A 24,581-nucleotide genomic window follows, 5' to 3' on the forward strand; every position below is an offset into this window, starting at 1 on the left:
TTCTCATTTTAAATAATTTTGGAAGGAAATACCTATTTTATAGTTGAAATCTTTTTCTAAAGAAAAGAGAAAAAAAAATGTACATATACAAATATGCTAGTTGAAATACATACGATTCGATAATTTTTTTTTTCTACGATCATGACGTTATTAAAGTAAAAAGAAAATTTATACCTAAAAAAATTTGAATTAATGGTATTGACATGACTCTATACATTGTACTCTATTTATAAAAGTATTAAATATTCTTTTTTCATAAATAGACTTAGGTTCTAAATTCGAAACTTGACAGTAAAATAACACCAAAGTTGTATTCCAATATTTTTATTAACGTATAAAAGTCTATATCCAATTGATTAATTTAATTAAGGTATCATTTCTTACTTTAAATAAAATGCTCCATGAATAAAAGGTTTGTGTAGCCTAATTCGATATTTATCCTATTTTCAAATTACTAAATATAACTCAATTAGTTAAAATATTAAAATAGTAATAATAAAAAGTTAAACGTGTTCATGAATTCTACAAAAAGCAAAAATGAATTTAATTACTGAATTTTCTGTTTATGCTGACAAATATATTTTAAAGACTTTGAAGGAAAATTTGGTATTATTAAAACTTTGCTTATCATTATTTGGTTTAAATAATTGTAACGATACAATGTCCTTTAGGTTACTAAATTGAATGAGATATATGTTTTTTTTGTGTATATTTATTAAAGTAATTTTAGTGGATGGCAATTTTATATACGTTCACTTTAATTATTTACTACACAATATTTATTGGACAATATAATTGAATCGATATGAGTTAACAATGTCATTTGTATTAGTGAATTGAGTGAAAACAATACTCTATATCAAATTTGAGCAACATAATTTTATTTTTTTGTTAATTAATTTTACGTTGAATTCTTCTTTGTACAATTTTATTGAATGCAATAATAATAAAATTGAAGAGATTCAAACCACATACCTCTTAATCAGCTAAAGACATGCTATACGATAGTTGGACTTTACTTGAGTATGGAATTTTGACATCTCAAAGGATTTTAAAAGAAGTTGGTCAAAAGGCAACTAGAAGCCACTCATTAATAGATAACAAAAGTCAGATGACAATATCATAAATCGTTGGATAAGTGTGTTAAAGAAGACAACTATAAATGATAATACTATAACAACTACTCATAGAAAAGAAAAAAAAGGTAAAAAGATGACAATAAAAAGCAATCACATGGGTATTAGATGCCAAGAGACCGTACCTTTCTAAAAATAAATGACAAAATATCATAAACAACTAATGATGTGTATCAAAGAATAGAAGGTAGTCAGGTAGTCAGGTAGTCAGGTGACCATATCATATACTACTAACTATGTATTAAAGAATATAAGATAATCCTATAGAAATAAAAAGACAATCGTAAGCTAATAAAAACTATTCACCTCATTGACAAAAAAATATTTATAGATGACTATCATGATCAACTGACTAATAATATATATAAAAAAAGAGATAGAAGGTAATCAAATACATTAGAAGATTTTTGGGAAATTGACAAAAATAGGCCAAAAATGGGGTATAAATAGAGTTTTAGGATTGATTGTAGAAAAGTTGAGATTTAGGATAAATTGGAGGTGAAATGACGAAAATACCCTCTTTTAATTTTAATTCACATTTGCTCTTCTCTTCTTTTCCAACCCTCTCTCTCTCTCTTCAATGTCATTCACCTGAAGAAAAAAAACAGAATTGCGAACGCAGCCTTCTTCTCCTCTCCTCATAGATTACGTAAAGGGAAAAAAAAAGAAGAATCCTTCTCTTGCAGTCTCATAGATTACGTAAAGAAAAAAGAAGCATTTCTCCTCCTTCTCATAGATTATGTAAAGGAAAAAGAAAAAGAAAAACTCATTTGCGATTCTTCTCCTCTCTCAAAGTTTGTCAACTTTCCGCTTTACTCCGGTGTCGTTCATCATCTACTCCGGCGAACATCTCACGCATTGTGGTTTGTTTTAATTTTTAAATCCGAATCTGAATTGTGTTGTGTTATATGTATATATATTTTTGCATCTTAAATGTATAAATCAAATATTATTTTTTATTGTTTCAAGTTGATTTAGGGTTGATTTAAGGTTGCTTTATAGATGTTTCAAATGATGTTAGCAATTTATCATTATTATTATTTATCTCGCAAACATCTGGTAGACATCTCGCAAACATCTCGCAGACATCTTGCAGGTTCTTAAATTGAAATGTTTAATCTGAAATGAATTGATTTAGGGTGACTTTTAGCTATTGTTTTTTGTATCTCGCAATATCCTAAACATTTTGTAGCTGTCAAGATCGTAAACATGTAGGGTGTGACTATGCACGTTTTATTTAGTATTTACCTACTGTTTTTTAATAAACTTTGTTTATGTGATATGTCAAATGCTAACTTCAAATCATTTTTTGCAGCAATTGAAAAGTATAAGGTGGTTTAAGGATGTCACATATTCCCATGTTAGTGCGTTACGGTGGTATGTGGGATGAGAGGCGAAGAAAATACGAAGGAGGCATGTTAAAAGGCATCGTTGTCAGTAAAGAAATAACACATAAAGATTTACAGGCAGAATTATATGACCTTGCAGAAGTTGACCCTTCAAAGTTCGACGTAATGATAAGATGCATATATGAGATAAAAGTGGAACACGAAGCTCCTACATTTGAGTTAAGCAATGACCGTGATTTGAAGTTTTATCTTCTTAGTGAAAATCCATTAAAGGTCCCTTTATACGTCTCATTTGAGCCTAAAAGTAATCAAAGCAAAAAAGTGTTAAGCAAAGATTACAATTCAGTATCTGGCAGCAACCAAGCTCATAACTTAAACCCTCATCCTCCAATTGTAATGGATACATTAAATGAGAATGAAGTCCATGTTCGTGAAGTTGAAGTTGGCTTGTGTGATAACGTGATAGGGACCACTTCGGCTATATGGGAATCATATGAGTCATATGATTCGAAAGATGAGACTTTTACATGGGAGCCAGTAGAGATGAATAGTGAATCATTTGACATCCCACAACATAGAGATGGTCCTACAAAAGATTGCAAAGGAAAATCTAAAGTTCGTTACAGCTCTTCTAGCCAAAAGTTGAAGACAGACATGAATGATTGGTCCGAAGAAAGCTCTACAAGTGAGGAGTTTGATGTAGGACAAATATTTTTTTCCAAAAAAGATTTGTCAATGAGATTAAGTGTCTTGGCAATGAAAAAAAATTTTCAGTTTGTAGTAAAAAAGTCTACAAAAGAGGTTCTCTTTGTTAGATGCATTGACAACAAGTGTGGTTGGAGACTGCGAGCGATGAGATTGAAGGATTCAAATATATTTAAGATTAAAAAGTATGTCAAAGTTCATTCGTGTTCTCTTGACGTTTTGAATCGTGACCATAGGCAAGCAAAATCTTGGGTTGTTGGAGAATTAATAAAGTCAAAGTTCAAGGGAGTCGGTCGTCTATACAAACCGCGTGATATCATAGAAGACATGAGGCAAGACTATGGCATAAATATGAGTTATGAAAAAGCATGGCGCGCTAGAGAAAATGCGTATGAACGAGTGCGCGGGTGTCCTGAAGAGTCATATAATCTATTGCTTAGATATGGTGAAGCTCTCAAACTTGCAAATGTAGGTACAATATTTCACATGGAACTTGAAGATAATCGTTTCTTCAAATATCTTTTTATGGCTGTTGGTCCATGTGTTCGAGGATTCTTAAACTGCATTAGACCGGTTATAGTCATGGATGGAACATTCCTTAAGAACAAATATCGGGGTCAGTTGATAGTTGCTGTTTGCTTGGATGGTAACAATCAAATTTATCCTCTTGCCTTTGGAGTGGTGGACAGAGAAACAGATGCTTCAATACAGTGGTTCTTAGAGAAATTGAAAGGTGCAATAGGAGAGGTGCCTAATCTAGGCTTCGTGACAGATCGAAAAACATGTTTTTCTAAGTGTATTGCATCGGTTTTTCCCTCCGCATTCCATGGACTTTGTGTCCAACACTTGACTCAAAATTTGAATGATAAATACAAGAATGACACTATAGCTACTTTGTTTTACAATGCATCTAGAACATACCGTGAATCAACGTTCTCAGAAGCGTGGAGAAGTATTCTTGCATTTCCTAATGATTCAGGAAAATATTTAAACGATGTTGGAATAACACGTTGGTCTCGTTTTCACTGTCCAGGAAGACGATATAATATGATGACAACAAATATAGCAGAGTCCATGAATTCTATACTGAAAGAACCTAGAGATTTGCCTATTGCTTCATTCCTTGAACATGTTCGAGCTTTGCTACAACGTTGGTTTTGGGAGCGTCGAGAAGAAGGCATTAAAGTGACGTCTACATTGACTAAATGGGCAGAGTTAGTTCTACAAAAGAAACAAGAACGAGCTTTGACAATGAAAGTCAACCCAATTGATTGTTACCAATTCCATGTTAAAGATTTAGATAAAGAGGAGGTCATAAATCTTCATACTCAAGAGTGCACTTGTAAGGAGTTTCAAGCTGAGCAACTACCATGCGCACATGCCATTGCTGTTGCACGGGATCGCAATATAAATGTTTATAGCTTATGTGCTAACTATTACACTAATGAATGTTTGTTGGCAGCATATTCGGAGGCCGTCTACCCAGTTGGGAATCAGTCGGAATGGAAGACAACCGAAGAATATGTACATATGACTGTCTTACCTCCGAAAGTAGTCAAAAGAGTTGGTCGACCGAAGAAAAAGAGGATTCCAAGTGTCGGTGAAGCACCAAAATTGCATAAATGTGGTCGATGTAAAGAAACAGGCCACAATAGATTAACGTGTACCAATCCAATTTCATACATCCAGAAGTCGAGCATACAAGATTAGTACCCGTCTTGGTACGTAGTAATAGTTTTATACTTGCTTGGTTTGTGCTTGCGTTGTTTGCATGATCACGATGTAAAAAAGGTTCATTTTTTTAATGCAGGTGGAAGATGCTTATAAAATTGTGTCCTGTGTTGTTTGCAAGATCACTAAAGTCATCTCACTGACAATTCTAAGTTGAAGACTTTTCTTCTGCAACTTCAAGACTTTCCTTCTCTTTTTTTTTTATCCTACAGTGAACTGTTTATAGAATATTTACTCCTTTGGCATTTCAAGCTTTTTGAGAAAGACTTGAAATCCTATTATGACAATATTGTGTGCTTTAGAACTCAATAAATGCTCTCCTTTTGCTACTGCAGTATTAATGATGCAAATCTTGCTGATTACTTTTAGTTTTTACATTCATCTTCAAGGTTCAGCCTCTGTTAGTTTTTACAAGGTTCAGCCCTTGCTGATTACTTAAAGGTTCAGCCCTTGCTGCATTTGAAGCCTCTTGCTGATTACTTAAAGTGTGCAGTAGTAATAAATGCAAAGCTTTTGCTACTTTTAGTTTTTACAAGGTTCAGCCTCTTCAAGCATATGAACCACCATTTGCATGAAGGGCCTTGTAGATGGAATCTTAGTCGTGCAGCGAAGTGCGATCCTTACCACTTTGACTGCGTTCTCCACTTTGATATGCTGGGATCTACCATCTCTTTCAGATTACCTTTTAGATATCTCATTCTGCTTTCCTGTTGTTTTCCTGGCAGTTGTCTTAGAAAATGGGCTTCTTTTATGTTGGTACTTCCATTAGAACAACTCCAAAGCTGCAAAGAATAATGTTTGAACAATCCATGAGAAGTAAATAATATTGTGTGCTTTAGAACTCAATAACTGCTCTCCTTTTGCTACTGCAGTAGTAATGATTCAAATCTTCAAGCATATGAACCACCTCTTCAAGCATAGTAATCTCAAGCATAGTAATCTCAATGCAGTAGTAATGAGTTGACTCTGAAAGTTCAGGTAGTAGCAAGACTGAGCTAATTTTAAGTAATGTATAAAGCCGGCTGGTTAACAGCAAAGGTACAGAACAAGACACAGATCAAAATGCTGCTATTGGTAATGAGGATCAATTGTTCGTACATAAGATGTTTTTATAATGAAAACCTGCTACGTGAGGCTATATATAAATCAGTTCCGCAGCCACCATAAACCTCTGCTCCACCACCGGTAACACATCAAGAATGTCTATATAAAAGTTCTGCACACTTTACAATTTTTCACCTGCATTGTTGTACATTATATAAAAGTTCTGCACACTTTACAATTTTCCAAGATAATGAAATAAAAATTGCATACCAAAAAACAAAAATGGTCTTCATTCCATTATATAAAACTATTTATGTACATAGTTTGGAACATATACAATTCCTTCGAAAGTTGAAACTGAAAGTCAATACATGGGATTGTTGGTCCATAATTGAAATGCCAATTGTTTTCTAAAATATGACATGTTTTCTTGACATAATGTAGCTACATCTAAACCAGAAGCTTCATATTCGAAATACTTAATTGTAAATACACCACAATCACTATTGTTGCGTTGAAGTGGAATGGAGTCGACAATGACAAGTGGCCAAGGTTCCTTGTGTGTTGATGATCCGCCTCTCCTAACAAAGAATCCAGTAGCATCGAGCAAATTTGGCACCATCTCTTGAATTGGCTCTAATATGCTTCTCATATCTTCGGCACTCGTCAGCGACGGAAGCGAATCCCATACCTTAACTTGACAACGTACCAAGTCCAAGCATAATAGAATCCAATGATTGCCATGGATATTGAATGGAGAGTAAATGTAATCAACATTCACCCAAGGATCTTGACAGTCTTGTTTTGATCCGACAACATAGTCAACCAACCGATACTCCTCCTTCCAGTGAAATGGTCGATTCTCTTTAATACATTCTTGGTATTCAGGCCACTTCGCAACTAATAGTCGCTGGAAGGAAAAAAAACACACATGCATGTATACAATGAGACAATAAGACAAATATCAAAAGCAAACTCAGTACATAAAGTATGGTTGCGAGTACAAACCATGAATAGTGTGTCTACAGTTGTGAAGTTTTGAGCAGTAGGTATCATGGCTGTCTTAATGTTGAAGCGAATGAGAAGAAACAGTGCATCCAAATGCTAATAGAAACAAAATAAAGCATTTAATTCGGTTATGCGATCAAACCAACTTCTTGAAGGTACTAAGTGCTCTAAAACTGTAAATAAGAAATAATGAGAAAAGTTCTAACCTCATCCGCCAACCACCGACGACACATGAACAAGTCTCTGAAAAACTCCTTCGATTTTTTCCCGTGAAAAGTTTCACGCACCTCATCTTTCGTACGCTTGTCTGTGATCCAAGCTCTGAGTCGATCTAAATGGGCGTCAGGTATTTTGTGCATAGGATCATAGACGGATGGTTGAGACTGAGAGGTGGTGGTGATTGATTTTGTAGTCCGTTTATCTAAAGCTGTGAAGGGGGTTGACAAGTATACACTTGCACGCTTGCTACGTGCGGGCCGAACATGTGGTCGTTCAGTGGATAATGGTTCTATTTCCATGACGTCTGAATCAAAATAAGTAAGACTTTTTACTCCAATTTCCTCGTTCAAATCGTCAACGACGTCTACTGGCTCCTCCGAATGAATATGAACCTTCTTATCCAACTCATCCATTGTGTCATCCTCCGTGCGGTTTGCTTCGACACCCTATGGAAGGTCAAAATGCATTACTAAGGATAAAGCATTAGTAAGGATGATTTTCACCCCACTACAGAACTTTGATTCCTAACCTGCTTTTGACGTTCAACATGTTTCACCCCATCACTTGTGTCATCCTCCTTGGGCATCCTCAACCAAGAAGGTGTACCGGGTGTGTCAACATCTTCGGTCTGGGCATCATGACCTTCAACTCCCGTGCAGTCTCCTTCTTCACCCTTTGGAAATGTCAAAATGTATTGGTAACGTTAAACAAACTTTGAAAATGTTAAACAAACTTTGATTCCTAACCTTTTTTTGAACTTCAAGGTGTTTCAATATAGTCGACAGCATTGATTTTAGGCTTTCACGTTCATTCTCGAGAACCGCTACTCGATATTTGAGTTTTCGAACAACTTCTTTCATCTTAGACTTCCACTTCTTCTTTTTCTTACTCTTTTTGCAGTCATTGTCATCATTACTAGCTTCTCCTGGTCGTTTTGAATCACCATTCTTCTCAGAAACGGTGTTATATGGATGAGTTTTCTCAACAAGTTCCCCTGAAGACATTCTTAGATGCTCCTCCTCTTCAGGCATCATCTCAATTACCACGTTAATTAAGAACTACAAAGTGGAAATGTAGTTAGTTAGTCAAAACATAAAGGAACAAAGTCATGCATTCGGTAAGTTACTGTTTGTTGATACTTACCATTGGTGAGTCAAACACCTGCCTCTGTAGGACATGAGACTTCGGCGATAGTTCGCACACCCACCTCAGCATTCGTGGTATTGCATCGTTGCTTACTTTATGTACACCACATTCAGTGATGGTTGGTATAGACTCATATGCCCAAACCTATTCCATGTTCAACAAAACAAGTTTAGCAAGTGTCCCAAGATATATGTATATATAAATATGTGCATAGGAAGTAAAGTAACATACCTGTAACGCCTGCGGAAATCCCATGACAGTATATTTTGTCTTAGTTGATTTATTCTTTCCCTTGGCATGTTGCATGTCCAAGGCTCGTTTTAAGGCAGAAAGTGTACGTCCAAAAACCAACCCTCCCCAATCGTAATTGTTAAATGTGGTCCAATCATCTGCAATCCTAAATAAAGTTCGGTCCACTTTCGTCCGCCTATCTTTTCCTAACAATGACATCTCTATAAAGTAAACTAGAGCTAATTTAACTATGTCATCGTCATCGTCATCCCCCTCGTATTCCACAAATGTGTCCTCTAAGTCACTTATATAAATACACTTTTTTTGTTCGAAGAACTTCTCCAACAACCTACTATTCCCAACCAAATCAATAGGCTCTGGTTGAGAACTCCATAGACCCGTCATCATATTAAATTCTCTCCTTCCAAAACTGCACACGACTTCTCCTATCTTGAAACTTATGTGATCAACCCTTTCATCTTCCACCTCTCTTAACAATAAGTAGTGGATGAGCGGCCCATTAAAGATTATATTCAGATCCAAAAAGTGGCCGAACTTTGTATTTCTAAATAAGGTTAATTGATCCGGTTTCAATTTAGCCTTTATTGTACGTGTACTGTTTTCTAAATGTGCTAAACTACTTACTATAGACTGAAAATGATGAGCAGGGTCAATCTTGTACATGGGACCGTTAGTTGATGTCGAAGCCATACTGAGACCTGCATAAAAAAAAAAAACTAATTAAATATAATTGCATAAGAGACTTACTTAACATGGATGCACTAGCATCTTGGGACTTCTACTCAAAATTTTGGAAGGTGAGAGATAGGTGCTGATAGGTGAGAGATGATGAAAAACTTCAAGGCAAAGTTGCTAAGTCTAATAGAATTGCTAACCCTATAGCCTTAACACCTAGTAGACTAGCTAAACATGCATTCTAAACCGTTTAGGAAGTTTACACTCTTATATTGGGACTTCTACTCAAAATTTTGGAAGGTGAGAGATAGGTGCTGATAGGTGAGAGATGATGGAAAACTTCAAGGCAAAGTTGCTAAGTCTAATACAATTGCTAACCCTATAGCCTTAACACCTAGTAGACTAGCTAAACATGCATTCTAAACCGTTTAGGAAGTTTACACTCTTATATTGGGACTTCTACTCAAAATTTTGGAAGGTGAGAGATAGGTGCTGATAGGTGAGAGATGATGGAAAACTTCAAGGCAAAGTTGCTAAGTCTAATACAATTGCTAACCCTATAGCCTTAACACCTAGAAGACTAGCTAAACATGCATTCTAAACGGTTTAGGAAGTTAACACTCTTATATTGGGACTTCTACTCAAAATTTTGGAAGGTGAGAGATAGGTGCTGATAGGTGAGAGATGATGGAAAACTTCAAGGCAAAGTTGCTAAGTCTAATACAATTGCTAACCCTATAGCCTTAACACCTAGTAGACTAGCTAAACATGCATTCTAAACCGTTTAGGAAGTTTACACTCTTATATTGGGACTTCTACTCAAAATTTTGGAAGGTGAGAGATAGGTGCTGATAGGTGAGAGATGATGGAAAACTTCAAGGCAAAGTTGCTAAGTCTAATACAATTGCTAACCCTATAGCCTTAACACCTAGTAGACTAGCTAAACATGCATTCTAAACGTTTAGGAAGTTTACACTCTTATATTGGGACTTCTACTCAAAATTTTGGAAGGTGAGAGATAGGTGCTGATAGGTGAGAGATGATGGAAAACTTCAAGGCAAAGTTGCTAAGTCTAATACAATTGCTAACCCTATAGCCTTAACACCTAGTAGACTAGCTAAACATGCATTCTAAACGGTTTAGGAAGTTTACACTCTTATATTGGGACTTCTACTCAAAATTTTGGAAGGTGAGAGATAGGTGCTGATAGGTGAGAGATGATGGAAAACTTCAAGGCAAAGTTGCTAAGTCTAATACAATTGCTAACCTATAGCCTTAACACCTAGTAGACTAGCTAAACATGCATTCTAAACCGTTTAGGAAGTTTACACTCTTATATTGGGACTTCTACTCAAAATTTTGGAAGGTGAGAGATAGGTGCTGATAGGTGAGAGATGATGGAAAACTTCAAGGCAAAGTTGCTAAGTCTAATACAATTGCTAACCCTATAGCCTTAACACCTAGTAGACTAGCTAAACATGCATTCTAAACGGTTTAGGAAGTTTACACTCTTATATTGGGACTTCTACTCAAAATTTTGGAAGGTGAGAGATAGGTGCTGATAGGTGAGAGATGATGGAAAACTTCAAGGCAAAGTTGCTAAGTCTAATACAATTGCTAACCCTATAGCCTTAACACCTAGTAGACTAGCTAAACATGCATTCTAAACGGTTTAGGAAGTTTAACACTCTTATATTGGGACTTCTACTCAAAATTTTGGAAGGTGAGAGATAGGTGCTGATAGGTGAGAGATGATGGAAAACTTCAAGGCAAAGGAAATGGTCTTTCAACAATGCAGCTTATGATAATGTCTTTAGAATACAATATTTAGAATGCATGTTTAGCACATATCTATTGTACTGGTAACTTTGCAGAGTTTATATGGATACCAAATATATGTTCGAATTCAAGTTCTAAACTCCAAGGTATGGTTTTTCTATTATTACAGTACATTGCAAAGGAAATGGTTTTTCTTCCTAAAAACAGAATGGCTCCCACGGTTCTCTATGTCTGTGTGCATATGACATGCATTTCTTCTCCAAAATGTGCCAAAAACAAAAACTCACATCTTAACAGACAACTTAAACAAACAAGATGGAATACTGTAATAATAAATAAGCTACAACAGACTAACTCTAAAAAAAAAAACTGAGATTTTATTACTCACTTGACTTCAAAGATGATGGATACGGCACTGCCAATGTAGAGGATGGATAAGAAATGGAGAGGTCCGGTGAAAACAAACCTGAAATCGAAATGGATGGAAGTGGAGAAGCGTCCGCCGGAGATGAAGTCGAAATGGAGACCCGTGCAGAAGAAATGGAGACGTTCGGTGAACAAGTTGAAATCGGAAAATATAGCGGAGAGTCGTGAAGAAGAAATGGATGGAAGTGGAGAAGAAATGGACGGAAGAGAAAAACGTTCACCGGAGGCGGGAGAGAGTTGAAGAGGGTAACTGCAGACGCGGGAGAGTTCAAATGCGAGTTTACGTTTTTCTTTTGAACGGCCTTCTGTCTTCGGGTTGAAGAAAAGGAAAAAGAAGAAAGAGGAAGGAAAATAAAAGAGGGTATTTTCGTCATTTCACCTCCAATTTATCCTAAATCTCAACTTTTCTACAATCAATCCTAAAACTCTATTTCTACCCCATTTTTGGCCTATTTTTGTCAATTCCCCAAGATTTTTTAGTTCTTAAATTTCAATTGTCATTTAGATTATTGGGTAAAGCTGATCAAAATTTAGATTTTTCATTTAGATTATTGGTAAAGGTGACCAAAATTTAGATTCATGAAAATTTAATAGGGTTGGATAATAAACCTTCACCTAATTTTTGTTAACATTTTTGGGCATTCTTGTGGATGCATCCCTCCCAAGCATTCATAGAATATGATTGAAGGAAAATACAAAATAATTCCAAACTGTACTTAAAGTCATAGTCAAAGTGTAAACCTCACGACACAACACAACCCACAAGTTTTGTATCAAAGACTTCTAATTTTAACAAAAGCATACCTTGCATATGGTGACTTTTCTAAACAAACAAAGTCCATCAAAACTTTTATCAATTCATTCTTTCTTCTCTTATGATCTTTCTTTATTTTTCACTCTCCCTACTACGATCTCTCTCTCTCTCTCTCTCTGTTTCTTCCTCCTCGGCTTCCCATTCTAAGTGGAAAGATAAAGTCAATTTTTCTGAGTTTTTCCCTTCTCTTTTTTATTGGTTTAATAGGTTTGTTGTAGGAGTTAATAGTTGGGAAAAAGATTTGTTAGGTGAAGGCCAAAATAAGATTCAAATAAATTTACAAAACTGTTTTTGTAGCTGATTTGGCCAACAAACCCCACAAGCTCATGGTAGCGATGTAAACCACAATTAATACAAATCAATTAGTTGGACACTTCACTTTGGTCAAATACTACCCGCCCCATACACTTTAATTAACTCTGGAAAAGTTCGCATCAAAAATTTTCCATCCACATAGTTGTTAGATATTATATAATGAAGTGACCATAGAGAGCATAATGAAGCATGAAATTCAATTTGTGGGTAAAGACGGGGAAGCTAAGATGAATAGTATTAACTTTTGTTGCTCTTTTCTTCCTTGTTATTATGTCTGCTTATTTGCTTCAAGTGTCAACCGGATTATGCATCAAACAAGAGAGGGAATATTGGAAAGGAACTGATTGTTGCAGTTGGAAAGGAGTGGGGTGTGATCATACCAATGGCGGTCATGTTGTCAAGCTTGATCTTCGAAATTATGAGTATTTCTATTCCTCTGCTTTGCTTAGCAATGGTGTGGACTCTAGTTTGTTTGAGTCGAAATATTTGAATTACTTGGGTTTAAGTGCAAATTTTTTCAACTACACTCCCATTCCTAATTCTTTTGGTGGGTTGTTGGGATTAACATATCTCAATTTATCTTCCACGTATTTTCATGGAGCAATTCAACCTTTTCTTGGAAATCTAACTAAATTGCTGGTTCTTGATTTCAACAACAAGGGGCAGTTGAATGGTCCACATAATTTTCCTTTCGGGGAGTTGTTTATTGATGGCCTTGCCTTTAGATGAGTTTCTAGTCTTCGATGTGTAGAATACCTCGACTTAAGTGGTGTAAGAGTAGTTGAGAGTGGAAAGTTGGATGTAGATTATTTGATCCAACTATTGAATTCAATTCCTTCTTGCTTCTCATTAAATCTGAGTTCTTCTGCTCTTCAAAACTACCAGCTTCTTGATGCTCCACTAAATTCTTCCTTTCGTTCCAAACTGCAACATCTAGATTTGTCTTATAACGAGTTTGATGGTCCAATTCCTATTATTCTTCGAAACATGACTTCTTTGAGATACCTAAACCTTAACGGTAATTTATTATAATTATGAAATCCTTTCTTGGTTAAGTAATCTTAGGAATCTTGATACTTTGAGTCTTGGATACAGCTTGTTCAGTAACATTGAAGGTGGTTTGTCCTCGATGGTTAGAAACAATTATCATATGAAAAGTCTTGATTTATCATTTAACAATTTCGTTGGTAAAGATGTTTTTGGAAGTTATGAAATTTTTTCTTCAGGTTGTAAAGAGTATGGTCTACAAAGGCTTTATCCAGAGGAGATGATTGGATTTGGGATGCATACAATTCCAAAGGCTTTATCTAGAGGAGATGATTGGATTTGGGATGCATACAATTCCAAGTTGGTTGGGAGAATTAAAAAGCTTGAAGTCTCTTTCTCTTCGAGGGAATGCACTTCATGGTCCAATTCCCTCCTCATTTGGAAATTTGTCAAGTCTTTAAGACTTGGATATTTCTAATAACATGATTAGTGGAGGAATTCCAATCTCATTTGGACAACTTCGAAATCTCAATACGTTTGATGTTTCTAAGAATTCTCTCAGGTGTTATTACAGAAACACACTTTGCTAATCTCTCATAGTTGAAGATGGTAGCTATGAGTAGCAATGAGCATCTATCTTTTGAAATAAAACATGATTGAGTCTCTCCTTTCCAATTACAATATTTTTCAGTGAGATCAACTAAGGGCTTTGGATCAAATGGATTTCCTCGATGGTTGGTAACACAAAAAGACAAACTAGGTTTAGTTTTAGTTTTGTCAAACATCAGTCTTTGAGGACCTATACCAACATGGCTAAGCTTTCCAAATTTTATTTATTTGGACATTTCTAACAATCAAATTAGTGGACCATTCCCAGACAACATTGGCTATCAAATTCCCAATATGTTTGCCTTTTATATTTCCAACAACATGCATATCAATGGTTCCTTGCCACCATCTGTTTGCAAATGGAGGCTCTAGTATTTTTGGGACTTTCAAATAATGAATTATCAGGGACAATTCCTAGTTGTCTGTCGATACCAAACTTGACCATTTTTTACTTATCATCAAACAAGTTCTCATGGGTTTTTCCAAGTAATTCATTCTACAATATTTCTACACTTGAACTGATAAACTTGGCAAACAACAAACTTGAAGGAGAGCCACTAGTTGATGTGAGCAGTTGCACATCCTTGTCTATTTTAGATCTTCAAGGAAACCAATTCTCTGGAAGTATTCCCTCATGGATGGGTAGAAGACTTCAAAGTTTGCAAATTTTGAATCTTCAAGGAAATTCATTCGACGACGCTATTCCTTTTTCTCTATGGATATTGCCTCGCTTACAAATTTTGATTCTTGCAGACAACAAACTAGAAGGAGAGATCCCACCAATTGAGGCAAAGTTTGCAACCAAATTTGAAAAATCAACCGTTTCAGGTGTAGTGTGCAACTCTGAAGAAGATCAATATGCAATTTGTTACATGAGCTACATTAGACAAGTCATGAAATCAAACAATTTGAACGACTCTTACGTACATGTATATTCAATGGTGAATGTCGACCTCTCCAATAACAACTTGCAAGGACATATTCCAATGGAAATAATGATGATAAATGGTTTGTCTAACTTATATGGATGAAACGAAAGACAAGATGGGTGTTGCAATATTGGTGAATATGGCAAGATTGAAACAACGAATGAGAAGAAATTACATGTTATAATTCATTTATGTTCATCTCTTCTACTTTGAATCACTCTGTCCATCAATTGAATCAAATAATCATTTTCTTTTCATTTTACGCCATGTTAGTACTAGTGTTTTGTGTGGTCAAATTGAAATTTGCATTGTCAAATTCTTCATCCATCTCTTTCTTCAAATCGTCTAACTTCAATAAAGTTATAATTTCTATTTTTGTTTTTTTAATTTTACGAGTGTTTAAACTTAATTTAGAGCTAACATTTAAAAACTGCATCATATAAGACTTATGACTCTTGGCCTAAGGATTCGATTGTGTGACGGATTATATTCACATCAATATAATATTTATATTAATTCTCCCATTATATATAGAGTTTAATTTTGAATCATAATCATAATTAACTATATAATATATAATGTATCTACCTACGTTATATTTTGTATTAATACCATATACAATATATATTTTTATGAGCTACTTTCAACGATTTTATTTTCTTTCAACACTTTTGAAGTGTCATAATTTCGATTTCTCTTAAAGCCACACCTAATCGATCACAGATTCGATTCCATAATCGCGTTATAAAGCTTGAGAATAGTAGATAAGACTCTTATGGTCGTCTACGGCTTGAAATTGATGAAAACGATCAAGAATGAAGGAAGAATTTCAAATGGAATGGTTAGTGTTTTTATTTGTCATTTTTATTCAATTTAAATTTTACGTTAATTAGATGAAATTAAGGTAAAAGAATAGATATTTATAGTTCAAATAATAATTTCTAAATCTTTCTTTAGTTGATAAAAATTGAAAGCTAATTATATATTGATTTAGATGTTTTTTTAGTCTAAAATTAAAAGCAAAAAGAAAGAAAGAAAGAAAGAAAGAAAGAAAAGGGGTTTTGGGAGGGGGCGATGAATACGAAGTAGAGCACGAGGATGTGGCTCTTGTTATTCCTCCACTTAAATCGCCAATCTCTTCCAACAACAAACAAATTGAGAAAGAAGCATCATCAGCATCAACAGCAGCACCAAATCAATTTAATTTCTATTTTCCTAAAGGACACACCCACCATTCTCATATCTTCTTGCTCGAATTCATCTCCCTTCCTCATTTTCTCCGCCCCCATTTCCTTTAAATCCTTCTTTTCCTTCCTTCTTCTTCCCTTCTCTGTAGATCCCAAATGGCCACTGTTTTCCACGCCCTTGGAGCTCCCTCCGCTTTGTCTCCTCCCAACTCCTTACATTCCAACACTTCCCTCCTTCTCCACCCTTCCAGATCCCTCTCTTTTTTTGGTCTTTTTCTTATCTCTCTTTTTCTAAATCCCCGTCTTTTAGTTTCGTCTCTAATTGTCGTTTTTCTTTTATTTGATTCAGAGAGGAAAGGTCGTTTCTTTATTGTTCGATCTGACGTAACAGGAGCCAACCATGCTTTTACGCCTAGATCTCGCTCCCACCATTTGATCACTAATGCAGTTGCGGTTAGTTGGTTTTCTTACTTTTTTTCGTTAATTAAGCGATAGTTTGTTTGGAATGACACCTTTATTTGTTTCTTTGTCTTACTCCTTTGTTAGACCAAGGCTGATACTTCATCGCCTTCGACTACATCGAAACCGGGGTATGTTATATCTTTCTAATCTCTCAATGTGAAATGTTATTTCCTTCGGTTAGTTAACATTGCCCACAATTTATTTGGTGTTTTCCATCTTTTAATTTCAATGCTTGCACTTGAAAGGACTCTGTTACTCAAACCCATATGTAAATGAAGAGATTGTTTGGCGAGTTTGTTATCTTTAAAGTTTAACGAGACATTTGGGAATGCGGATCTCTCCCTCTCTCTCTCTCTCTTTTTAAACTACATGGCATGTTTCAGATTTGGGAACTCCATTGCATGTAATAGATGCGTAATTATCTTCTGATCTTTACTTCACAGAGCACGTCGCCAACCTTTTTATGAAAGGTTGTGATGGGGGGTATTAGGCGTATAATTTTCTTGATGGTATTTGCCTTTGATGAGCAAGTTATTGAAAACATTAGCAGTGACACCAAAGATAAAAGGGAGGAGATGGTTGTCTTGTCTAAGCCCTTTAGAGGCCTTGACAGGCGGTCAGGGGGTAGACGTAGAAGGAAGTGTTAGAAGTACAAAATAACATCATTGATGATCTCCATTTAGGATCATGGCCTTTTCCTTTAGCTAGGGCCTCCAACAAGAAATTCTAGTCAACCTTGTTAAATGGTTTTCGCAATTACCCTTTTGTTTCCTAAGTTTGAAGGAGCAATGGTTTTATGGAGAATGTCCTCGAGTCTGGTGCAAGCACCTTAGAGGTGGCTACAGGCAATAGAATTACAAGTGTCAGTAAGGTTATTTATAAGCTGCATTTTGCTGACGGGGTTTGGGTTTTTATGCTTCCCTAGTGATATGGTAAGAAGCATGGCCACATACACATGCTACAAATACGACAGATGGCACAAAGATATTGGGGATGTACACATTAATTTACTTTAGTTTGAAAAATCGTAGATTATAGATTATAAGGAAATTTTCAAAATTAGCAAAATGTACAAAATACTTACACTTCATAGAAAAATCAAGTGTAATGGATTTATCTCTTTGAGGAGTGTAAGTCGTTTGTTTGTTTTCTTTTTTTCTTTTAGCAAAAAACCCTAGATTATATGTGTATATGATTTTATACTTAATTCTTCAAATAGATGAAACCTCTAAATTAACAACATTTTAAGAGTTAGAAGATGTAGAAGAATTTGGTTGACTATGTGATGAAGCAGGTGTGGGTTGGAATATCAAGGCAAATCCATAGCCAAACAAGGAAAATCTATCCCTAAGAGTTGAGTGAAACTCTCCAAAGAACTGTTTTCTATACTCACATAGGATTCTAAAACCATCCTATTGCAACATGAAGTGGCTATTTATAGCCTTACAAGGAAATAGGACAAATACTTAATTAAACCTAAAATATCAATTAATCTAAATTAACAACACTGCTATTAATTGCACTATACAAATAATTTTCACATCACTTTACTTTGTAGGTTGGCCTTACATGGATTAGGCTTTAATTTTTTTCCCCAGTGTGTCCAAGCCATGTTCAAATAAAAAAAAAAAAAAATTCAAACATGTTTTTTTTGCATGTTGGACATGTATCGAAGCTCTTTTGCTTGTATGGACACTTTACCTAAAACGGAGCATCCATAATTCCTTGGTCCTGGGTGACTGCGTTTGTTGTGTGGGAGAGATGTGGGGAATTAGGTTTAACTTCTTCATAGGTGCTTTTCTTTTACACAATTTGGTTCAAGCCCTCTTGGTAGTGCTTTGGCTTCTGATTCTGCATAGGAAGAGGTGCTTTTTCTGGATGGATTGGTCTAGAATTGTTCTCTCAGTTAGGGACTCGGGAGGGATTTTGGTTGGTAGGAATTATTTATCTTCTTTTGAGTTTAGGGGTGGCTGCTGGTGCACAAGTAGAAATTGTTGCTGCATTGAGTAGGGGGATGCCCTTTGTGAATTACTGTGATGCTAATTGTAGTAATTCTAGGAGACATTTTATACCTGTGCATGTGCATGTGTAAATTTTTAGCCACTCTGCATTTTGGACTCAGTTATACAGACTCAAAAAATAAACAAGTTTTTAGTAATGATAAATATGGCTCCAGGACAGTCTGAGAGATTGAACAGATTGTGTACCGCAGTGGCTCACATTGTACTTGTTAGTTTGTTCAATAAATGATGGTTTTTAAATTCTGCCATGTTTCATGAGTAATTTTTATTTATGGGTAATTTTTATACCTCATACACATGTGAGACGAGAGGAGTGCGAGTTGATTGCATTAGCACATTTAGTTTAAAAGTGAAAATAATATTTACATATTTTGTTGCAACTTAATATTTTGCACGTCATTTATTTGAGTCATGTGGTTGGATCACCTTTCACATGATTGACCAACTGGCTCTTCTTATGTGTCTCTTAGTAGTATTGATCACAACCGTCAATGTACGTTATCAAAATACCCTTTATATTTAGTCGCTTCATTATTGTTTTCAGGCATGAACTCTTGCTTTTTGAAGCACTAAGAGAAGGTTTGGAGGAGGAAATGGATAGGGACCCACGTGTTTGTGTCATGGGTGAAGATGTGGGTCACTATGGTGGTTCTTACAAAGTAACCAAAGGTCTAGCTACCAAATATGGTGATCTTAGAGTTCTCGATACACCTATTGCCGAAAACTCCTTCACAGGTATGGGCATTGGAGCTGCTATGACCGGGTTGAGGCCAATTGTTGAGGGTATGAACATGGGATTTCTTCTTCTTGCTTTCAACCAAATCTCTAACAATTGTGGAATGCTTCACTACACGTCTGGCGGGCAGTTCAAGATACCAATTGTTATTCGTGGGCCTGGTGGAGTTGGACGTCAACTTGGTGCTGAGCACTCACAACGTCTCGAGTCATACTTTCAGTCAATCCCTGGAATCCAGATGGTTGCTTGTTCAACACCTTATAATGCAAAGGGTTTGATGAAAGCTGCCATCAGGAGTGAGAACCCCGTGATCCTCTTTGAGCATGTTTTGCTTTACAACTTAAAAGAAAGAATTCCAGATGAAGAATACATCTGTTCTCTCGAGGAAGCTGAGATGGTTAGACCAGGGGAGCATGTCACGATATTGACATATTCTCGGATGAGGTATCATGTGATGCAAGCTGCTAAAACTCTCGTAAACAAAGGTTACGATCCCGAAGTAATCGACATCAGGTCATTGAAGCCATTTGATCTTCACACTATTGGGAACTCAGTGAAAAAGACTCATCGAGTACTAATCGTTGAGGAGTGCATGAGAACTGGTGGAATCGGTGCTAGTTTGACAGCAGCAATCACGGAGAACTTCCATGATTATTTGGACGCACCAATTGTATGCTTGTCATCTCAGGATGTGCCAACCCCTTATGCAGGGACTTTGGAAGATTGGACAGTGGTCCAGCCTGCCCAAATTGTCACTGCTGTTGAACAACTTTGCCAATAATTAGTTTATAAGCAGCTATAGCCAATCTGTGCTTGAACTTCAGTCATAGAAGAGTTATTTCTCTCTGTTTGACCCCCATCGAGTTAGTTTTAAAGAAAGAAAGTTTCGCTTTATATCTTTGAGCAATTTTTCGTTGTTGAGAACTGTGTAACAGTTTGATTGTTTGTTTTCTCTCATTCCCCCTGGTTTCATTCTTCTTTCAAACTTGTTTCTGTAATTGTCAAAGTCAGAAATAGGGCCAAGCAATGTGGGGGGGTCTTTATCTGTTCTTATAGGATCTATGAACCATTTTGTTTCTAATATTAACTTATGGATGAGTTATTCAACGTGGCTGTCACTCTTTTAGTATTTTGTGTTTTCTCAAGGACAACGACCGTGTTTATGAGTCTATTATAACAGATTTTTGTTGGTATCATTTGGGATTTCTACTTGAAACGTTCATTTACAACAAAAACAAAAAGAAAATTGACAAAGTCCAATACTTGGAGAACACGCTGGATGAAAGATGCACACAAGAAAGAGTTAAAGTAAGTTTTGATATCATTTCTTGGTCAAACTTCATAAGATTCATAAGCGAAACCATTCTTTTTCTCTCTAACATGAAAGAAGTAACATGTATGTTCTAACTTAGGCAATAGAGCCTCATTACGTGGAAAGTGGAAACCAAATTAAGGTGTGTGGTTGTGGTGATGCGCAGGACAATGGTCTGAAATAGACTAAAAAACTTGTATACCTTTCACGAATGACACTCATTGTTTTAATACCTCATATGTGCACAAAAAAAATGGCACATTCAGATAACATTTCTATTGAACTTTCTAACTAAATTTCCTGTAAGGACGAAAACTGAGAATGACTATTATTTTATACGACTTTTCCAAATTTTACGTAATCTTTTCGTATTGTCACGAGGATCAAAATTAGAAATAGGAAATTTGAAGAAGACTACACATAATATTTTCAAAACAATAGCTAGATTCCATAGAGATGTTAAATTACGGTAGTTCCTGGTAGAAATTTTATAGAGATTGTCCAAAAGAAAAATTGATATTTTGGATTTGTCATCTAAAGAAGTTAAATTTCTGTTTTGGTCTTGTTATTCATTCTGCTATTTGTAAAAGTTAAAAACTTCATAATGTTAGTTTTTGACGATCATCAACGGGTGTCAATAACAAAGACAAATACATATATATAATATTGCATTGTAGGTCATCTGTGACCTGAGAAAAAAAGGACGTGCCGACCAACGGCGGCGGGTGTCGGAGCCAAAGACGACCTTATGGCCTTGCCATTGCCACCGTCCTTCCTTTGCATTGACTCTTCTACTTTCTTTTATATTGAATGGAATCCATCTCAGGGGATGTTCACACGTTGCCTCACCATCCATTAAATCACTATTTCTTCATAACTCACTCAGTTGCTAAACTCCCAGGTTGATGACGACTCTGCCAATAGTACTGCACCCTTTCCACATAAATGAAAAGTCAGAAAAGCTTTTTCATCTCAAAATCAATTTCCTTTTCCTGTTACTAAGGATTCTTGGATTCATCTTCATAATTTTAATTTTGTGCACACCTGTTTGGACCAAGAAAGCACCAGATACCACTACATGGTCATGCCCCAATCTATTATACTATTATGGAGATATACTTCAGTAGAAAAAAAAAAAAAAACATACAATAAAGTAACGTTGGTCACTAATGATATTTGAAATCTTGGCCAAATATATATATTGATATCAATGGAGGAAGCTAAGGTTGGAGCTAAATCAATTGTAAAATGTTTGAATATTATCTCAAAGAGTTTTGGAAACTAATGTTTTCTTCATACAAGTATGTACAAACTACCATTATTGTTAAATAAAAAAAAAGGTGTGCAAATCTAGTCATAAGAATACGTTCACATTCAAAATGATACTGAAAGTCGTGTAAGAGACTAGACGTACACACTTTAAATGTGATGTTCACAAAGGATATTATTTCAACGACGTTAAATTGCATAGTGGGTAAAGTTAACACTTGACAAAATTTGGATACATGAGAAGATACTATGTATTTGTCTATTTAATACGAACAAAAATAAGAAACGTCAAATTCTCTAAAGAAAAAAAGGACGAATGATAAGGTAAGGATGTGTGAGGGGTGTAGGGTAAATGAGGACATATATGATTACAACAATTAAGTTTAATAATATGTTGATTAAGAATGAGTTTAAATGATATTTTCAAGTGTTTAATTTAAAAAATAAATTAAAATTTTGAAGAAGAATTTGAATCCATTGAAAAGTGATAAAATTATATTTTGTTGGGGGTATGAAGATATATATGTTTGATGAATATTTGGGAAAAAAAGTTGTAAAGAAAGAAAGCATTGAATTGGTGGATTATGGGCAATATGGACGGTGGCGTTTTGTGCAAAAACGTCTTTAAGAGGAAAAACAAAACACACACACATAATTTAGAACAGCAGCCCTCAAATAATTGCAATTTTGTGTAGGGCCTTTGAATCATTTGTGTGTTCTCATTTTTCATTATTTTACTAATAATAAGTAGACAATTCTTTTTCTACTCGAACAAAAGAAAAGTAAAGTAATAATTTCTGTTTTCGTTTTCAAAATTTAGATTTAAAATAAAAAAAAACTATTGAAATCGGTAAAATTGGTAAAAGTATTTACAAAATATTGATAAAAGTTTAGAATCAAATTGTTTCAAACATTTCTACCCATTCAAATTATGTAAGACTAATTAGATTAAAAGTTAGAGGAAAAATAAAAGTAGCTACTGCTTCATGCTTTGTAATGATATTATTTCTAGTTCTTTTTATTTATATATAAAATGCACAATAAATCTTACAATATGTATCTTTACAAACTTAGTTTCATGGTTGTGTTTAATTTTTTTTTTTATCTAAAATTTCAGAAAAATAAGAAATAAGAAAAATGATGATCCTGCAAAAAGTAAGGAAAAGAAATAGAGAAGTATTTTATTTTAGGTTATTTTCAAATAAAGCAAAATGAATTAAAATAATATTTATAAAATATAACAAAAAAAAGAAAGGATAGTTTAATGTCTATTCTATATCATATTTAAATTGTGATATTTTATTTTATTTTAAAATATTTTTAGAGTGTTTGTCATTTAAAATAATTTTTTTATTAAAAAACAATAAAAGAAAAACAAATGGAAATAGAAACTTATCAAACCGTTCTATTTAGAAAATATTCAAAAGGAAGAAACAAAAATGTTATAGTAATCAAACTCTAAATTTCTCCCAAACCAACAAAAAAAACCTTTTGAATTTTTCTTCAAAAAAATGAACAGTTCATTGAATCTCACAGCCCAATGTTTCTCAATCAAATATTTGTGTTTTAAGAAAAACAAACAAAATGGAAATCTTTCTCTTCTTTTCCCCTATTAATTAGAAAAAGTGAGCTAAAAAATTGACTTACTAAGTTCGACAGTGAAGTTTGTTGCCATGTTTGTGAGACAATTCATAGCAACCGATATCTTCAAAATGGTTAGTTTTAAAATCAAATAAGAGCCGTCGTCAACCTTTTTTAAAGTATGATTGGACAATGAAACAAAATAAAAAAATATAAATAAATCATAATAAAATATGGTCCAATAAAACTATAATTGAATTCATGAGTCATTTGTGTATGAAGAAGGGGTTAGCATCCCACAACACTCATTTAGACAACAGTGGTCAAATTTTAAATTTTGAATTGAGATTTTTCTTTAATGTGTATTATTTTATCCCTAGTGACTCTAATAACTGAAGCAATGATCTCATAAAATAAGTAGATAAAATTCCATCTATCTATAAACTATATTGATAAAATTTATCACCTCAACAACGTGAGAAATTAGTACAAAGAGAATTTTGTGGAGTGTAAATATGAAAAGTACGTGACGTCAATGCATCATAAAATGTACCTACTAATATATTAACATGATTGTTCATAGGAGTAGTAGAGGTGAACTTATTTAGAGTTATTGTACTGAAAAGAGATCAGTAACATCAATATCTAACAAATAATCATAATTAATTTGTTAATTAAAAGGCTAAAAAAATAGCCACTCATTAAATATCATAGACTAAATGGTAGAAAAACACCTCTTTAACTTTGTACTTTATTTGAAAAATATCTTTCCACTTTTAAAATTTTCATTAATAATTCTAAACTTTAAAAGTAATAATAAAAAAAATTATCTTGATTGATTTTTAATTTTCTTAAAAATTGGTAGTACTCTATCTTATAACTTTCAAAA

General features: G+C 34.6%; 4 protein-coding genes across 5 annotated transcripts; 3 read left to right on the forward strand and 1 right to left on the reverse strand.

Moving 5' to 3' along the window:
- The first annotated feature begins 1,927 nt into the window (after positions 1–1,927).
- On the forward strand, positions 1,928–5,296 carry LOC116401772. Of its 2 annotated transcripts, XM_031880290.1 has the most exons (3): positions 1,928–1,999; positions 2,452–4,911; positions 5,001–5,296. In XM_031880290.1, the coding sequence occupies exon 2, from the start codon at positions 2,480–2,482 to the stop codon at positions 4,898–4,900; it is 2,421 nt and encodes an 806-aa protein (XP_031736150.1). In that variant the 5' UTR covers positions 1,928–1,999; positions 2,452–2,479; the 3' UTR covers positions 4,901–4,911; positions 5,001–5,296. The 2 variants fall into 2 exon arrangements, with proteins under 2 accessions (XP_031736150.1, XP_031736149.1); XM_031880289.1 differs by lacking the exon at positions 1,928–1,999 and having other exon boundaries at positions 2,184–4,911.
- Positions 5,297–6,325: 1,029 nt separating this feature from the next.
- LOC116401773 lies at positions 6,326–11,642 on the reverse strand. The gene is made up of 9 exons (XM_031880291.1): positions 11,511–11,642; positions 9,215–9,288; positions 8,570–8,578; positions 8,336–8,482; positions 7,939–8,250; positions 7,722–7,865; positions 7,180–7,638; positions 6,974–7,069; positions 6,326–6,875 (listed from the first exon to the last, which is right to left on the reverse strand). Exons 2-9 carry the CDS (start codon positions 9,278–9,280, stop codon positions 6,330–6,332), a joined length of 1,779 nt encoding a protein of 592 aa, XP_031736151.1. The 5' UTR covers positions 9,281–9,288; positions 11,511–11,642; the 3' UTR covers positions 6,326–6,329.
- Positions 11,643–14,554: 2,912 nt separating this feature from the next.
- On the forward strand, positions 14,555–15,226 carry LOC101206956 (probable LRR receptor-like serine/threonine-protein kinase At4g36180). The gene has a single exon (XM_011650198.1). The coding sequence runs from the start codon at positions 14,555–14,557 to the stop codon at positions 15,224–15,226; it is 672 nt and encodes a 223-aa protein (XP_011648500.1).
- A 944-nt stretch (positions 15,227–16,170) lies between these two features.
- On the forward strand, positions 16,171–20,659 carry LOC101204247 (pyruvate dehydrogenase E1 component subunit beta-3, chloroplastic). The gene is made up of 4 exons (XM_004149623.3): positions 16,171–16,579; positions 16,661–16,764; positions 16,858–16,901; positions 19,339–20,659. The coding sequence occupies exons 1-4, from the start codon at positions 16,468–16,470 to the stop codon at positions 20,309–20,311; spliced, it is 1,233 nt and encodes a 410-aa protein (XP_004149671.1). The 5' UTR covers positions 16,171–16,467; the 3' UTR covers positions 20,312–20,659.
- The last annotated feature ends 3,922 nt before the right edge of the window (positions 20,660–24,581 follow it).

The sequence above is a fragment of the Cucumis sativus genome, chromosome 1 (assembly GCF_000004075.3).
Source record: "Cucumis sativus cultivar 9930 chromosome 1, Cucumber_9930_V3, whole genome shotgun sequence".
NCBI classification, from domain to species: domain Eukaryota; kingdom Viridiplantae; phylum Streptophyta; class Magnoliopsida; order Cucurbitales; family Cucurbitaceae; genus Cucumis; species Cucumis sativus.

Bases quoted from the DNA above. Each gene is read 5' to 3' on its own strand.
- LOC116401772 (XM_031880290.1), top strand. From the start codon at position 2,480: ATGTCACATATTCCCATGTTAGTGCGTTACGGTGGTATGTGGGATGAG.
- LOC116401773 (XM_031880291.1), bottom strand. From the start codon at position 9,280: ATGGCTTCGACATCAACTAACGGTCCCATGTACAAGATTGACCCTGCT. The intron at 8,251-8,335 runs GTAAGTATCAAC...TCCACTTTGTAG, and splicing joins AGGTGTTTGACTCACCAATG to TTCTTAATTAACGTGGTAAT. The intron at 6,876-6,973 runs GTTTGTACTCGC...TTTTCCTTCCAG, and splicing joins CTGTAGACACACTATTCATG to CGACTATTAGTTGCGAAGTG.
- LOC101206956 (XM_011650198.1), top strand. From the start codon at position 14,555: ATGGAGGCTCTAGTATTTTTGGGACTTTCAAATAATGAATTATCAGGG.
- LOC101204247 (XM_004149623.3), top strand. From the start codon at position 16,468: ATGGCCACTGTTTTCCACGCCCTTGGAGCTCCCTCCGCTTTGTCTCCT. The intron at 16,580-16,660 runs GTCTTTTTCTTA...TATTTGATTCAG, and splicing joins CAGATCCCTCTCTTTTTTTG to AGAGGAAAGGTCGTTTCTTT. The intron at 16,765-16,857 runs GTTAGTTGGTTT...CTCCTTTGTTAG, and splicing joins TGATCACTAATGCAGTTGCG to ACCAAGGCTGATACTTCATC.